This window comes from Marmota monax, unplaced genomic scaffold (assembly GCF_021218885.2).
Source record: "Marmota monax isolate L192 unplaced genomic scaffold, Marmota_monax_Labrador192_F-V1.1 WCK01_AAM20220418_F8-fsc00028, whole genome shotgun sequence".
In the NCBI taxonomy this organism is placed as follows: Eukaryota; Metazoa; Chordata; class Mammalia; order Rodentia; family Sciuridae; genus Marmota; species Marmota monax.
Window position 1 is genome coordinate 1,221,987 of NW_026694779.1, and position 15,907 is coordinate 1,237,893.

Sequence of the window (15,907 nt, forward strand, 5' to 3'; positions counted from 1 at the left end):
CATACAGCTGATAAAAGGTCGAGATAGATTTTGAGCTAATACCCATGTATTTTGCCTCTAATATTAGAAAATGATACCCCAAAAATGTTAGGATGTATTGAGTTCATAGGTAACTTTTTCCCCTTATCTATCCAGATTTTAATTATTGTTTGCTCTCATAATTAAAAACAAACTAAATTACCAAAGTAGAAGGAAAGAGCCAGATAGCTATCAGGAAGCTAGAATAAGCCGCCACAAGGTTGCAATCTGCTCCTCATCTGTTTAGTCCCACAAATGGCGCTGATCTTATCAGCCTTGACAATACACAAAGATGGTGTGATAAAGCCCTGGGAACACCTGTGCATGCTTCTGACCTCACATCTTCTGTCAGTGTCTCAATCCTGTATCCTGCTGTTTGACCCTAGACAGTTGTACTTAAACTTGATTGTCCTCAATTTGAAGGGATTGTTGGGAGGATTAAATGAGCATTTTTTTAAATAAAGACTTTTTTAAATATATTTTTTAGTTGTTGATGGACCTTTATTTATTTATATGTGGTGCTGAAAATTGAACCCAGTGTCTCACACATGCTAGGCAAGTGCTCTACCACTGAGCCACCACCCCAGCCCATAATGAGCTATTTGATATTAAAAACTGGCAGATAATAAACAATGCGGTTAGCTGATGTTATTGTTGTGAAGTTTTGTTGCTACAGAATTTTTAAAAAATATATTTTCTGGTGGATACAGCTTGCTAAAACTAGGGATCATGGAAAGTGAACAAATATTGTTATTGTTCAGGTAGCCTAATAATAGTTTTTAAATATTTGTGTTTTTCATGGCCACTTGCTTGAGTTTATAATTTTTATTACACCTTAAAAATAGCCATATTTCCTTAAGTCATATAAATTTTAATATTTAATGTTGTGGATTTTATGGCTACCATTGTTGTTTTTGCAGTTTGGGTTTACTTCTGTCAATTGTTTGATTTAAAATGATCACCAGAGATTATAATTACCTTGGTTGATGAATAGATGTCTTCTAATTTTGAATGATAAATAAGGTCACATAGTAACCATTGGTTATGAAGAGAATGAAAATTTTTCGTTTGTTTGGCTTAGTTCCTCCCTAAGTTGCTGAGGCTGGCCTTGTTTTGTGATCCTCCTGTCTCGGCCTACCTAATCACTGGGATCACAGGTGTGCCTGGGCAGGAAAGTACTGTAAGACTAGAAGAATCCTTTAAAAAATTGGTCATTCAAGCAGGGAGTGGGACACAGTGGTACATGCATGTAGTCACAGTGATTTGGGAGGCTGAGGCAGGATAATTTCAAGGCTAGTCCTGACAATTAAGCAAGACCCTATCTCAAAATGAAGGGGAGGGAAGGGGAGGGAAGTGGGGATGCAGCTCAGTGGTAACCTGCCCCTGGGTTCAATCACCAGTACCAAAAAGAAAGTGGGGAGGAACACCACTCAAGTGCAAGGAAATGTATTTGTGTGAGTAAATGCATTTGGAGAAATTGATGCAAACTGTCCTGGGGATTTGGGCTTTAGAATCACTCTAGTAGCTTTCAGCTTAGCAGTGATCCACACTAAGTATATTTTTATGTTTGTTAACCTGAATCAAAGATTTCTCAAAATAGCACTTACCTTGAGCCAGATAGGGTCGTGCTCATCTATAATCCCAGGTATTCAAAAGACTGAGGCAGGAGGATTTCAAGTTCCAGACCAGCCTGGGCAATTTAGTGAGATCCTGTCTCAAAGTAATAAGTAGAGCTGGGGATGTAGCTCAGTGGTAAAGCACACCCCTAAGCTCAACCCTTAGTAAAAAATAAAAATAATAAAAAAGCACTACCTGTATTATGTGTAAGATCTTATTTTTTAAGAAAGCTATTCATGATTCCCCAAAATAATTTCCTGATTTTTTTTTTTTTTAAAGAGAATTTTTTAATATTTTAGTTTTCGGCGGACACAACATCTTTGTTTGTGCTGCTGAGGATCGAACCCGGGCCTCACGCGTGCCAGGCGAGCGTGCTGCGCTTGAGCTACATCCCCAGCCCAATTTCCTGAATTTTAATGAACTTGCCTCACAGTTTGAAACAGTGTTGACTTATGCTTTAGGAGAGAAGAAATTTGAATTTTAATGTCTTTTCTCTGAAGATGTTGGCTATTATGAAGAAGGTACCTATCCTGGCTATTGACACCTTACTGGTTACAAAAAGGGTCCCAAAAAGCCATTGAAATGAACAAGAGAATGTCGGGATATTCAAGCACCTGGTCTTGGGTTTATACATATTCCCCTTTATAATTCAGGCTGTATCTTTATACACTAGTCATTTGCACTTAAATTTACTGCTATTGAGGTGTTTGTTTGTTTGTTTTGCTACTGGGGATTGAACCACTGAGCTATATCCCCAGCCCTTTTTTATTTTATATTTTGAGACAGGGTCTCTCTGCTGCCCAGGGTAACCTTGAACTTGAGGTCCTTCTTAGCCTCCCAGGAAACTGGGATTCTAGGTATGTGCCATCATGTCTAGCTCTATAGAATTATAAATCCATCTTTTAACTTGACTCTCTTTCTAAAAGGGAATATGCACATAAGGAATAAATGCAGTTGAGAGATTATGACAAGTAATAAAGGCATTTTGGTATAAAAAGAATGGAGTGTGAGAAGAATGTATTCTATAAAAATCATGAACTACATGATTAAAACAAGCCCACCCTCACACTCCACTGCAGAGTACAGCATGAAACCAAGAAAGGGCATACTCTTTGGACCTGTGGAATCTACCACCTCAGAAATAGTGTGCACTAGAAAACAGAGAAATTTATAGTAACTCGTGATTGACAGATGCAGTGTGGGTGGGTGCAGAACGCTAAGATGCTTGGTGGTTATGAGTCACTGTCTTTTTCTATCATAAAATATCCCCTGAGGTTTTTCAGAGACGAATTTTAGGATCAGGTTAATCTGCAATTCTTTAATGAGATAGAAGTCAGTAGAGTGAGGCAGAGTAGGGTGGGGTTAAGCTTATTTATTTATTTATTTGGTGTGGGGGGGTTACCAGGGATTGAACCCAGGGGTGCTTAACCAGTGATCCACATCCCCAGCCTGTTTTAGTTTTTATTTTGAGACAGGGTCCCTCTAAGTTGCTGAAGCTGGCTTTGAATTTATAATCCTCCTGCCTCAGCCTCCCAAACTGCTGGAATTACAGCTGTGCACCACCACACCCAGTGGCTTTTTTTTGAAGTTGGGAGGTGGGGGAGAAGGTTCTGGAATGCAGGTGGAAGCAGCTTAGAACCCATTGTACCTGAATTCTAGAATAGACTGAATGAGTTCAATATAAGTTCATATTAAGACCTTTTTTTAAAAGACTTCGTAGAATTTAGCTATCACAGTTAGTGAAATAACAAGCACACATCTTTGCTGGCATGTAAAAAGTAAATGTTTAGTCTGTGAAGTGCAGATTCTCAGACATAAATAAGTGTTTAAGGTCTGGGATCTTTGGTGATAATGAAAAACTACCTTATGTGTGAAGAGGTATCTAAAAATTATTTTTTAATATTGGACAGAAATGAAGCTTTAAAATTAGTTTCTATATAAGCCTATGTTGCCAAAATTATCTTCAAATAATTTTTTGTGGGGGAGGTAGATAGAGGACATTGAACTGGGGGGGCACTTGGCCACTCAGCCCCCTCCCCAGCCCTATTTTGTATTTTATTTAGAGACAGAGTCTCACTGAGTTGCTTAGTGCCTCGCTAAATTGCTGAGGCTGGTTTTGAACTTGTGATCCTCCTGCCTCAGCTTCTGGAGCTGCTGGGATGACGGGCGTGCACCACCTGCCCGGCTTTATTGTGAGTTATTTAATGAGGTGTGTCACTAGGAGCTGACATTGTGCTGGCAGTTGTAGAGCTTAGCATGACTGCATTTGAGTTGCTCAGATGGGGCTTCCCTCTGTCTATTTTCCCATCTGGTCCTAAGCGCCTTCATCTCTCCTTCCATAGTGGAGGGAAAACATCTAGGGAAAAGAAGTGCTGTAGTGATCTCCTGGTATCCTGGGTATGGAGTTAGGAGTGAGTGGAGTCAGGTTTAGGTGCCAGAGGTGGGAGACAGTGTCTTAGCCTTGTCAGTTGAAGGCTGTAGGATTATTTTTCCCCCTTACAGAAATAAAATGGGTTGGTAAAAGTTTAAAATGTAGCTGTGTGAGGAGTTCTGCGCAGGAGCACTTACTACCATCCTCTGTGGTCAGAGTGTGGGTGAGTGGGAGAGGCCCCGGGTTGATCCCAGCATTGCCCCCTGCCCTGAAGAAAGTAGTTTCTAATGGAATAGTAAAATATAAAAACAAAAGGGAAATAGGTAGTATATATAATAAAAATTCCTTATCGTTCTGCTGAAATAATCCCTGTTAATGCTTGGTTGATAATTCTAGATCTGCCACCCCCTCTTAGATTTCCTTCCTCTTTTGGGTTTAAGCTACATTTTTTTTTTCCCCTGTTTTTATTTTGTCTTGCTGATCTTTTTCCATTTGCACACATGTGGATCAACCTCAGTTTATCATACACATGTCAACATTGTCTGGTTCCCTGTGGCTGGGTATTTGTTCTTTTCCCCAGTTTATCAAGAGTATGGACCACGCTGCGGTGCCTGTGCTTGTGCATGTTGTTTAAGGACTTTAGTTTTTATAGGTTAAATTCCTAGAGTAGAATCACTGGATTAGTCTTTAAGATCATTTCAGTATTTTAGTGGTTATTACCATGATCTCTTCCAGAAAAGGTGGTACCAAGACTGCACATGGTGGCACATGCCTGCAGTTCCAGCGACTCAGAGGCTGAGGCAGGAGGATTGCCAGCCTCAGCAACTTAGTGAAACCCTGCCTTAAAATAAAAAGAGCCGGGGATGTGGTCCAGTGGATAACTGTCCCTGAGTTCAGTTAGTCCCCGGTACCAAAAAAAGAAAGGGTTGTTTTGAGATATGTCATGATTCTGAATAAATTTGAACCTCTTTGGTTTCCTCAACTGTCAGTTCAGGATACAGTGGTCCCTAAGTGTCTGCTGAGGATTAATTCTAGGACCTTCGCCCTCCCATACCAAAATCTGTGTGTGCTCAAGTCCCTTAGTCCCTTATATAAAATGGAGTAGTAGCTGCATAGAAACTATGTCTGTATAATTTATGTTGTCTCTAGCAAATCGTTGTTACACACTGTATTGTTTAGGGAATAATGAAAAGAAAAAAGTCTGCTATGTTCAGTACAGTTGCAACTTTTTAAAATATTGATATACATGATATTGATTTTTTTGTACTTATTTTTGATATTGATTGAATCCACAAATGTGGAAGCCTGTAGATATTGAAAGCTGATTAGTTAATATGTAACCTCCCTTTTGATAGGAGAGAGTGTAGCACATAGTGGGTATTCAGACAGAAACTTCTGGTTGAAAACAAGAGGTGTGGATTATATAGTCTTTAATTCTAGGCTCTTTCAGCTCTGAAATGATTTCGTAGTCACCTGTACCTGGGCAGGTGAGGGCCAGGTGAGGGGGTTGGAGTTAGGGCTGCCAGGTTCTGAATCCCACCCAGCTCAACTGTGTGAGGACTCCATCAGCTGAAAATGTGGCCCTAGTTCCTACCTAGAGTGTCACTGCTCAGGGGTCAAGGTGATTAGGAGAGATAGAGTGTGCCCTGTCTAGTAAGTGGCAGCAGCTGTTAGTAAGACAAAACAGGTTTCTGAAAGAAGCCTTGAAGGATGGGATTCTCCATCCGCCTTGCAGTTTTCTAAAAGAGGAAACCAATCTGCTGCTCCTATGTGGCTGCTGACTTCTAAGCCACTGTCAGGGCCTCCCGAGGCCTGATATTTGAGAGTGCCTGACGTGCTGTCATTGTGCCCTAGCTGTGATTTCCAGATCAGTTATCTTTTTGTCTGGTTAATGCATTTGATTGTTCTGGGTTGGATGGCTGTCCCCGTTTGGTTCTATGTATAAGCTTGTTTTTGCCCCAAAAGTGAACTCTGACAGTTAATAGTGGAAAATTCGTGGACTTGAAATCTAGACAGATGTGGAATCTGGTTATTTGGCCTATCCCCTGGATGTTCCTTGGCAGGTAGCATGCATCCTTTGGTTTAAAAAAGGAGTCAGTGAGGTGCAGTGACACATGTCTGTAATCCCAGCTGCTTGGCAGACGGAAGCAGGAGGTTCACAAGTTCTAGGCCAACCTGGGCAATTTAGCGAGACCCTGTTTAAAAATGAGAGCCAGCTGGGGACAGAGCTTCCCTGGGTTCAGTCTCCAGTACTGGACTAGGGTTGGGGAAGGGGATTCAGGAAGTAATTTAAAATCTCTGGGCTTCTTACACAAATTAAATGCAATGTTACCTGGAGACAGTGGTGCACACCTGTAATGTCAGTGGCTTAGGAGGCTGAGGCAGGAGGATGGCAAGTTCAAAGCCAGCCATAGCAATTTAGCAAAGTCCTACGCAACTCAGTGGGACCCTGTCTCTAAATGAAATGTTACTAAAAAGGGGCTGGGGATGGGGCTCAGTGTTTAAGCATCTCTGGGTTCAATCCCTAGTACCCTCCCCCCCAAAAAAAAAAGAAAGAAAGAAAGAAAGAGGGAGAGAGAGAGAGAGAGAGAGAGAGAGAGAGAGAGAGAGAGAGAGAGAGAGAGAAGGTTTGCAGCACACATCTTAGAAATATGTTTCTTTTTCTTTCTTGGAGGCAGAACAACAGCAGCAAGAAAAAACCCACTTTCGTCCTCATATTCTGATGCTCGCGCTTTGTGTGTGTGTGTGTGTGTGTGTGTGTGTGTGTGTGTGTGTGGTGCTGGTATTGAACCCAGGGCCTGGTGCCTGGCAGCCAAACCCTCTACCTACCGAGCTGTGTCCCCAGCCCCTCCTCCGCAGTCGTCATAGTAATGTGTTGGTCAGATTCAGGGGCAGTGACTCATACTCAGTAATCCCTAAAGGAGAGAAACGCGATTGACAAAGTGTTCCGCTAGGAGCCAGGAGGTCTGGGCCTGCGCCCCAGGTTGGCAGAGTGTAACCCCAGCTCCTGTCCCCATTGCCCTTGTTTTGTCTGGAATATTTGTGGAAACAGACTATTATAGGAATTTTTCTGTATGATTTGTAGATTCTAAAAAAGGCTCACCCCTGCTCTGTACATGGTGCTCCTTGAAGCGCTTTTGTTCTAGAATCATAATCACTGGTTTTGCTCGCCCAGGTTCAAGTGTCGTCTACGCTGCATCAATGGAGCACATTCAGGGGGCCTGGAGGACGATCAGCAATGGCTTTGGACTCAAAGACGCCGTGTTCGACGGCTCCAGCTGCATCTCCCCCACCATAGGCCAGCAGTTCGGCTACCAGCGCCGGGCGTCGGACGACGGCAAGCTCACAGACTCTTCCAAGGCCAGCAGCACTATCCGGGTCTTCTTGCCGAACAAGCAGAGAACAGTGGTATGTGCGCGCTCCTCCCGGGACCCCAGGCTGCCTGTCTGCAGTAAAGGACAGTGTGGCGCGTGCTGTCCCGCTCAGAGGCGGGAACCTCATCACGGGTCTTTATCAACTCGTTTTTCCAGTGGTGGACTCTGTCTTGTCGCATTGCTGTTCTCCCTTCCTCCCTCCTCTCCGCCCCTGGGCCTTCCTCCCATTGTCGCTGTCCACCACTGTGGCCTCCTGTCTACTACTTAGCCAGGCAAATTGTCCATTCTACTGAAGGGGGTATTTCTGAGACTTTTCTTTGAAAAGTTTCTTTAGTTCTTTCAGCTAAATTAGTTTTTAAAAAGTGTGGAGAAAATAAGAAAATCATTCGGGAATGTTTCACAGGCTCAGGACGAATCCAGAGGCAGCTTAGATCACAGTTTTCAGAAGTAAGGAGCAGTCGATGGTCAGTGTCTCCTGTCCCTTTGCCAGGACACTTGTCATTTCTGCGAAGTGCATTCTTCTAGAACCAGTGACAGGTTCACGTTGGTATCATGTTAGGACACTGCCGCTGAGTGTTCCTACATAAGATGTCCAGTTTTTCTAACACTTTATGACTCAAAGTTTACTATTCTCCAATAAAAAATAGAAATATGAAATAGAAAGTGTCTTAAATAGAAAAATCAAGTTGTATTATGCTTGGGGACATTCGAGAAAACCTTAGTGCAAAACTTGCCTGTCTCTTCCTTTCCACCCTTGGCTCTCTGTGTGAACACCCCCCACCCCCCCACCCCCCGTGGGCCCTGTAGATGAAGAAGAAGCCAGGTGCCGAGGTGGGACCGGCTGGACCAGCCAGTGTCGTCAGTGTGCTAATAGATTGCAAGAGAGCGGGGCTGGAACCCCGGGCTTCCCAAACGCTAGGCAAGTGCTCTGCCACAGAGCCACCCCACCCCCAGCCTCTTCATAAATTCGTTTATACTTCATTTGGGAACCACCGGATCCCCCCATTTGCAGTGGTGGGCACTTTTAGGTGCATTTTGTCCTGAAACCACAAAAGGCCAACTAAATTTATGTTTGTCCCCTTCCTAAAATGAAAAGTTTCCTTTCTGACCTTAAATTGAGAGGTCATGTAGCAATTGGGAATGTCAGGGGAATGTGAGGACCATGTGGCCCCTCTTCTGGGCATTACTGTCCCTCCGTTGCCATCTCTACCAGTTTGCCTAGAGGCCGGGCAGCAGTTTGGCCAGTGCTGGTGTACGGAGCCTGAGCGGCCGACCCAAAGGACAGCCCCCGTTGTCTTTGAGCTGTGTCTTCCATACATGGTGCATGATGGTTTGAACCTCTGCTCCCTGACCTTGACGGACTGAGCTCCTCCTTAGTCCTGTGCCTGGTTCCTGAGCCCACTGGGCTGTGGTCATTCCTCAGTGTGGGATGCGTCGTCTTCCGCGTGGTCTTTCTTTTGAACACAGCGGGGTCATGGAGCCAGTAACTTTATAAGCTCCACCTCTGCAACCTGGGAGAAAGTTTTAGCAGAGATTAGTTTATTCTATTTCTTTGGCTAAAGATGGATCATATCTGCCTCTGGGAGAACCAGCTTCCTTTGCCCGGGCATCCAGCTCTGGGGGAGCAGCAGGCGAGGAATGAGTGACTTGCAGAATTTTAGAAGCAAGGAGCAGATGGTCAGTGTCTCCTGTCGTGAGTCTTCTGTCCTTACATGCCACCTTGTCCTGCCACTCTGCTGCTTCTCAGTGTCACCACATGAGCGAGTGACCTGAGCTGAGAACCGTGGCATCTAGAATCTGCTAACAAGTTCAGGTGCAGCCTCCTGAGCATGGGGGAGGGAGGAGCTGCACATCTGCGCTTTCACAGCTCCTGGGGCGAGGCTCGCACCAGCCACCAGGGGGACCTTGCTAGGTTAGAGAGCGCTTCAAGAACTGTCCTGCTCTAGGACCCCGTGACTTAATGAGGATGGATGCTGTAGCCAGGGGCTGCCTCCCGGCTCTGCAGGCCTGGCCTCGTGGGGTTGAGGGAGGGAGGTCCTGGTGCTGCGCGGATCCGGGTTCACCTTCATTGTCCTCATTCTTGGTGTCTTCGTGGTGTAGGTCAGCATAGCTCATTGCTTTCCTGGAATGCATGGGGTCTCTCTGACATTAACACTGCCTCCGGAAGCCTCTAGAATCAACCTGTGGAGCATTTAAAATACACATGGAAGTGGAGAGTTCGGGGGTTGTGATGCCCATCCTCCCAGGTCACACTGAGCGAAGGGTGGCTGTTCTGTTCAATCTCTTTCCATCTCTTCTTTCTCAATTATTTTGATACAAGCTTTAGTTAACATTGATCTGAACTATGTTGGTGTGTACAAGGAAGTTTTAGAATGTTAATTTCATGTATTTATTTGTAAATAAAACATTTATATGGGCCAAAGGTATTAGGTGACCCAGCGTTTTTCCTCAGAGAATTCATGGGATGAAGGTGTCTTTGCTGGGTGCGCATTCTGGGCAGCTGAGGCAGGAGAATTGCAAGTTTGAGCCCAGGCTGGGCAATTTAATGAGACCGCATCTCAAAGTGTAAAAAGGATTGGGGGTGTGACACAGTGATACACCACCCCTGGGCTCAATCCCCAGAACTGAGCTGCAGGGAGGATGGGTGGGTAGAGAGATTTTTTGGGGGGCGGGGGGAGTACCAAGGATCGAACCCAGGGGTGCTTAACCACTGAGTCCCATCCCCAGCCCTTTTTTATATTTTATTTAGAGACAGAGTCTCGCTGAGTTGCTGAGGGCCTAAATTGCTGAGGCTGGCTTTGAATTTGTGATCCTCCTGCCTCAGCCTCCCAAGTCGCCAAATTACAGGTGTGCGCCACCGCGGTCGGCCAAGAGACGTCTTCATCTACTTGAAGAATCACTTGGTCCCCCTCTTAGCCTGTTGGTAGCATGTTCCCTCTCTTCCACACATCTGAAGGAGAGAAGGAAACCATCAGACCAAAGAGGCTATAAAAATCTCTGTTGGACCTTCAGTAGTTTGAAAAAACCTTTTCCTTCCTCCCCAATTTGATCCTTTGGGAAAGTGTTCTCTCCCCCCCCCCCCCCCATTATCTCCGGGATTGATGGCTGTGCAGGTTCACATTCTTCTAGGCTGTGCCCTCTTAGTGCAGAGCCCATCTTTATGCTTCAAAGACTGACGACTGGGCAGATGCGATCCCATCAAAGCTGTGGAAACCTCTGACATGGCCCTCACTGAGGCCGTCACGATCCTTAAGCTGACTTTCCCTCCTTTCCTCCCAGATTGTTTGGTTAGCTCTGCCTGCATCCAGGTCTGTGGCCTGGTGTGGAGCCTGTCAGCTGGCAGGCGCAGACCTCTCTGCCCTCAACTGGCCAGGGAAGGGTTGGCTGGAAAGGACTGGGATGGCCTCTGTGAGCTGCTGCACTTTGAGCTTCAGGAGGAGGAAGCCCGCTGTGGGCGGTTCCCAGGTGTCTCCTAGCTGTGTTCTGTCCTCCTCGCTGGCTCTGCCCACTTCAGTGGCCTGACATTTTTTTTGCATTGGAGCTAGAACCCAGCGGTGCTCTACCACTGAGCTATTCTGCCAGCACTTTTTATTTTGAGACGGGGTCTTGCTAAGTTGAGACTGGACTCCAACTTGGGATCTTACTGCCTCAGCCTTCTGAATTGGGTCAGAATAATACAAAGAGTAAGAGTAGGAAGTGGGGACACCCATGTGCCACCATGCCCACCCTCTAACTAGGCTTTGAAGATTGGGTACGAGTGATAGTGGAGGGACTGGATGCTACTAAGGCTGTGTGGTGTGGTGTGGTGTGGTATGAATGTAAATTCGGGATAACACTGGCCTGGTCCCTCCAGCAGGACAGCAGCTGTATTTCGTGCACTTCCTGTTTCCCCTTTAACGGTATAATGGTAGAAAGCACATATGAGATAGAATTTTTGTTAGGAAAACCCTAACATTTTGTTGAGCCATTTTGTTGAGATGGGCAATTTTTTTTGGGTGGGGGTGGAGGATATCAGGGATTGAACTCAGGGGCACTTGACCACCAAGCCCCATCTCCAGTCCTATTTTGTGTTTTATTTAGAGACAGGGGCTCACTGAGTTGCTCAGGGCCTTACCATTGCTGAGGCTGGCTTTGATCTCGAGATCTTCCTGCCTTAGCCTCCCAAGCCACTGGGATGACAGGTGTGGGCCACCACACTGGGCAAGAAGAGGCAATTTTTTAAAATCCCATAAACTCATCTCATTTTGTCTATGGCTCATATTGGCTCATGTTCCTTTCTGGGGGGTGTTCATGTTTGTGTGTACATAAGTGAGATGTGTAAAGGGAAATTAGAGATGTGTAAAGGGAAAGTGTCCTTTATTCTTAACTGCAATCTCTGATTGTAACTGCTAAGAGTATTTCCACACTTGTACAAATGTGTGTCCCCATTTCCTACTCTTACTCTTTGTATTATCCTGAAAATATTTTCCCCTAGTCAATACATCATGGGTTCCCCTCTACATTATTATAAGCAGTGTAACACAATGGATGCGTTTAGTGTGTGACAGTCTGGGTGCTGCGCGCTTGATTCAAGCACTCACCTGCGGCTGGGCACTCAGGTTGCTTCCTGTGTGTGTGCATGTGTGTTTGACATTGCAATCAGTGCTTTGTAAGTCTTCAGCGCCCCCTTGACAGATTCGTTGATTGATACCTGTGCTCTTCTTCCGAGGGCTGCTGCAGCGCTGTGGTTCCTAAGGGCGTCTTTTGTTCGCAGGTCAATGTGCGGAATGGCATGAGCTTGCACGACTGCCTCATGAAGGCCCTCAAGGTCAGAGGCCTGCAGCCCGAGTGCTGCGCCGTGTTCCGACTTCTCCATGAACACAAAGGGTAAGAGCTCCAGCCGCCAGCTCCTCTTCCAGAATAGTTACTCAAATAACTAGTTTCATAAAAAATATTTGTGCTAGCTTTCTATAAAGTAGCATGTGGTCACCTACCTTTGTTTATGAAGAGATAATTCAGAGAAATAAGGCACTAAGAACTTGACGTCCTTGCTGGATATTCTGTTGAGAAATAGATACACGGTGGGTGCTGTTGGTGTTCCTGAGGACGGGGCCGGGTATGCTCTGCCACCTCCAGGTCAGGTCTAGTGATTCACTCATTCGTTTGTATTTTTTGTTGGGGGGTACTGGGAGTTGAACCCAGGGGTGCTGAACCACTGAGTTCCACCTCTAACCTTTAAAATTTTGAGAAGGGGGCGGGTGGCTGGGGTTGGGGCCCAGTGGTACGGCACTTTCCTAGCGCACGTGAGGCACTGGGTTCAATCCTCAGCACCACATAAAAAAAAAGTAAATAAAATCCATTGACAACCAAAAAATATTTTAAAGAATAAATAAATAACAGTGTTGTGTCCATCTACAACTAAAAAAGTATTTAAAAATTTTTGGAGATGGTCTCACCAGGTTTCTGGGGCTGTCCTGACAGGATCCTTCTGCTGCAGGGAAAACTTACTCTGTTTGTTATGGTGGTGGCAAGCTGGAGGCGTGTCCCCAAGGACTTCGACTAAAACCTGTAGCAACCGAGCATCCATGATCATCCATTATCTGTTATTTCTACCCCCAAAATGGGGAAAGCTTTGGAAGGGTCTTTGAGCTTGGCTTTGTTTTTGGAAAGCTAGAACTTCTGCTACTCATCTTCACACCTCTTCATGTTCCGAGGAGATCCCAGTTCCAGAGAGGAGTCCACACTCTGCACCGAGGAACAAACTCAAATGCATCTCTTCCTTTCTGTTCAGGACGCTCAGATCCTCACAGCAGACCTCAGTTTTAGCTGGATGTAGCCCTGGGTGGCTCCACCAGGCAGGCAGGCCACAGTGCTCCTGAGTTACCAGAAAGATTGAGACCGGGAGGGGCTTGGTCTGCTTTTCCCCAGAGCTGCACAGAGCAGCTGAGGGCTGAGCGGAGGCGGGGTCCCCTCCCTCTTCACTAGGACGCACAGGACTGGAAAGTGCTGTGGAGTGTCCTGGGCCCTGTCCTGGGTATTTACTGGGGATAACCAGGAAGAGGGCTTGGAGAGGTCTCTGGTAGGTGGGGCCAGGGTTTGAAAGGTGCAGTGTGTGTGACGTTCTCTGCTCACTGAGATTCACCCTTCAGGAAATGGGGCAGAGCGGAGCTGGGCATGCTGTTTTACTTAAATGGATACATTTGGTGTTGTCTACAACACAGTGGTCTCAGTCTTTATGACAGTTGAGTCTCCCAAAGACTTATTTTTACAGACTGTAAACAGCTCTGCAGAAACAAGTCTTTTATTAATGGTCCCGTGCATTTTGTAGTCCCTTTCTATTTATGAATCTTCTAGATTGAAGTAGGCAGACACACACGAAAATCCTGGCACTGTGGTCATATTTATACACATTTGGCAAGATTTTAGGGTTTTTTAAAATAGAATGTTAACGTCACAGACCCTACGTTAAGATAGTTACAAGTTGGACTTGGTGGAACACACCTGTGATCCCAGCTGCTGGGGAGACCGAGGTGGGAGGACCCACCCATCACCCCGCTCACCCCCACTCACCCCCGCACCCTTCCCAAGACAGTGCTACATGTCACTGTTCGAAGGAGACTAACACCACCAGCTCAGGAGTCCGTAGACCTGGATTCTTCCCATTTTTAACACGAGGACAAGGACACTGGCTCTTGGTGTTGTGTGGATCGAATGCGCCATGTCTAAGTGGCAGGGAGAGAATGGGAGCTGCCATCCCCCGTCCGTTCCCCACCCCCAACTCGTCCCAACATTTCCTTTTCACTCTTTTTCAAATTTTTAGTAAAAAAGCACGTTTAGATTGGAATACGGACGCCGCCTCCTTGATCGGAGAGGAGCTGCAGGTGGACTTCCTGGACCACGTGCCCCTCACCACACACAACTTTGTAAGTCGCAGTGTCGTGTCTCTGGGGCATGTTGGTGACGTGCGTTGCCCACTAGGAGTTTCTGAGCATAAATTCTTTATATTGCTGAAAACTTGGGCTAAGCCTTTGTTCACAACAGGCTGTTTAGACTCGGTTAGCCAGAGGGGTGCTTAATTTCTGCATCAACATCTTCATCTGCATAGATGTTTGGGAGCTTGGGTGGAAATGCCTTTGGACGGGTTTCATTTACTAAGTGTAATCCACACCTGTGTTCTTTTGTCACAGGCTCGGAAGACGTTCCTGAAGCTTGCCTTCTGTGACATCTGTCAGAAGTTCCTATTAAACGGATTTCGGTGTCAGACTTGTGGCTACAAATTCCACGAGCACTGTAGCACCAAAGTCCCCACCATGTGTGTGGACTGGAGCAACATCCGGCAGCTCCTGTAAGGCACCATCTTTTTTCCTCCCCGAAAGTTTGTGGGTGCCGGGGGTGTGCATTCTGTCTGCGTGACTCGGGCACACTTGCTGGGTGAATTGTTTTGATCTCGGAACCTGCTTTAGAAACGTGGGGGTTGTGAGACTAGTTTTAGTGTGTGGTCAGATTCTCCAAAATAAGCAGGCAGAACCTGTCACCTGTCAAATAGATGGTGACATTCAATGAGGAAAAGGACAGATGGATACCAAAACCCAAAAGATTCTTGAATTTCCTGTCCTAGCACTGATTTCTCCAAGGCCGCCAGCGACACTGCTCTGTTTTGTTTAGTAAGGTGACGAGGCCATGGCACGGAAGGGCAGGAGGGCACAGTGGTGCTGTTTATTTACCTCAGACACAGGGTTTGGGCTTAAAACGGTTTGAAAGATACTTATTTCCTTCAGGAGACAAACCAGGTATCAAAATGTATTTGACAACGTTTTATTAAATAATTGAAATTTTTCAATTAAAACTGCTCATCCCAGCGTGCCTTTCAAAAACTTGTGTTTACCGGGATGTGAAAAGCCAAAGTTTTATCCTTTCCTGAGGGTAGAAGGCAGCAGAAAATCAAGGGATTGTCATTAAACCACAGTGGGGCTAAGGGACTGTCACTCCACAGACCCTGAGTTAATTTTCCAACACACACACACACACACACACACACACACACACACACACCAACCAATCATAGTGAGAATGTCGTCTTTGCTCTCTTGCTAGTCACATGTTGACTTTTGCAGACAGCTTGAGTAACATAAATGGTGCAAACTTTGGAACCCAGCAGATGTCAGATTCTCAGTCCTGTCACTAACGGATACCTCTGAGCCTCAGTTCATTTCTCAAAAAAGGAACGTGGCCTTCCCTGCAGTACCCCCTCCCAGGAGGCCGAGCTGAGCTAACGGGAGATTGCTGAGCACAGGCTCAGGGAGGGCGGGCGCCTCCTGGGGGCAGGACCCCTCTGCTCTCACTGATGACTTCTGGTGCTGATCACGCTTTGCTTATCTCTGTCTCCGAGACATGGTTTCCAGAGAGCGCTAAGTGCGCTAGGTGGTGCAGCGCCCTCCTGGAGCTTCACAAAGCATTTTGAGGGAGCTGAACATGGGAACCACTTCCTAGATGACATTCTGCAGTCATTCAGTCCCAGTTGTTTGGTTGCTGTCCCCTTACTCCAGGT

General features: G+C 46.0%; 1 protein-coding gene across 3 annotated transcripts in view; it reads left to right on the top strand.

Annotated features, from left to right (window-relative positions):
• Nucleotides 1-15,907, top strand: part of Raf1 (Raf-1 proto-oncogene, serine/threonine kinase) — a 64,671-nt gene that overhangs the window by 32,948 nt on the left and 15,816 nt on the right. For all 3 annotated transcript variants that reach the window (XM_046425530.2, XM_058572941.1, XM_058572940.1), the window contains exons 2-5: nucleotides 7,182-7,414; nucleotides 12,134-12,246; nucleotides 14,180-14,282; nucleotides 14,547-14,704. In XM_046425530.2, coding sequence (XP_046281486.1) covers nucleotides 7,208-7,414; nucleotides 12,134-12,246; nucleotides 14,180-14,282; nucleotides 14,547-14,704 — 581 coding nt within the window. In that variant the 5' untranslated portion in view covers nucleotides 7,182-7,207. The remainder of the gene's footprint in view (nucleotides 1-7,181; nucleotides 7,415-12,133; nucleotides 12,247-14,179; nucleotides 14,283-14,546; nucleotides 14,705-15,907) is intronic.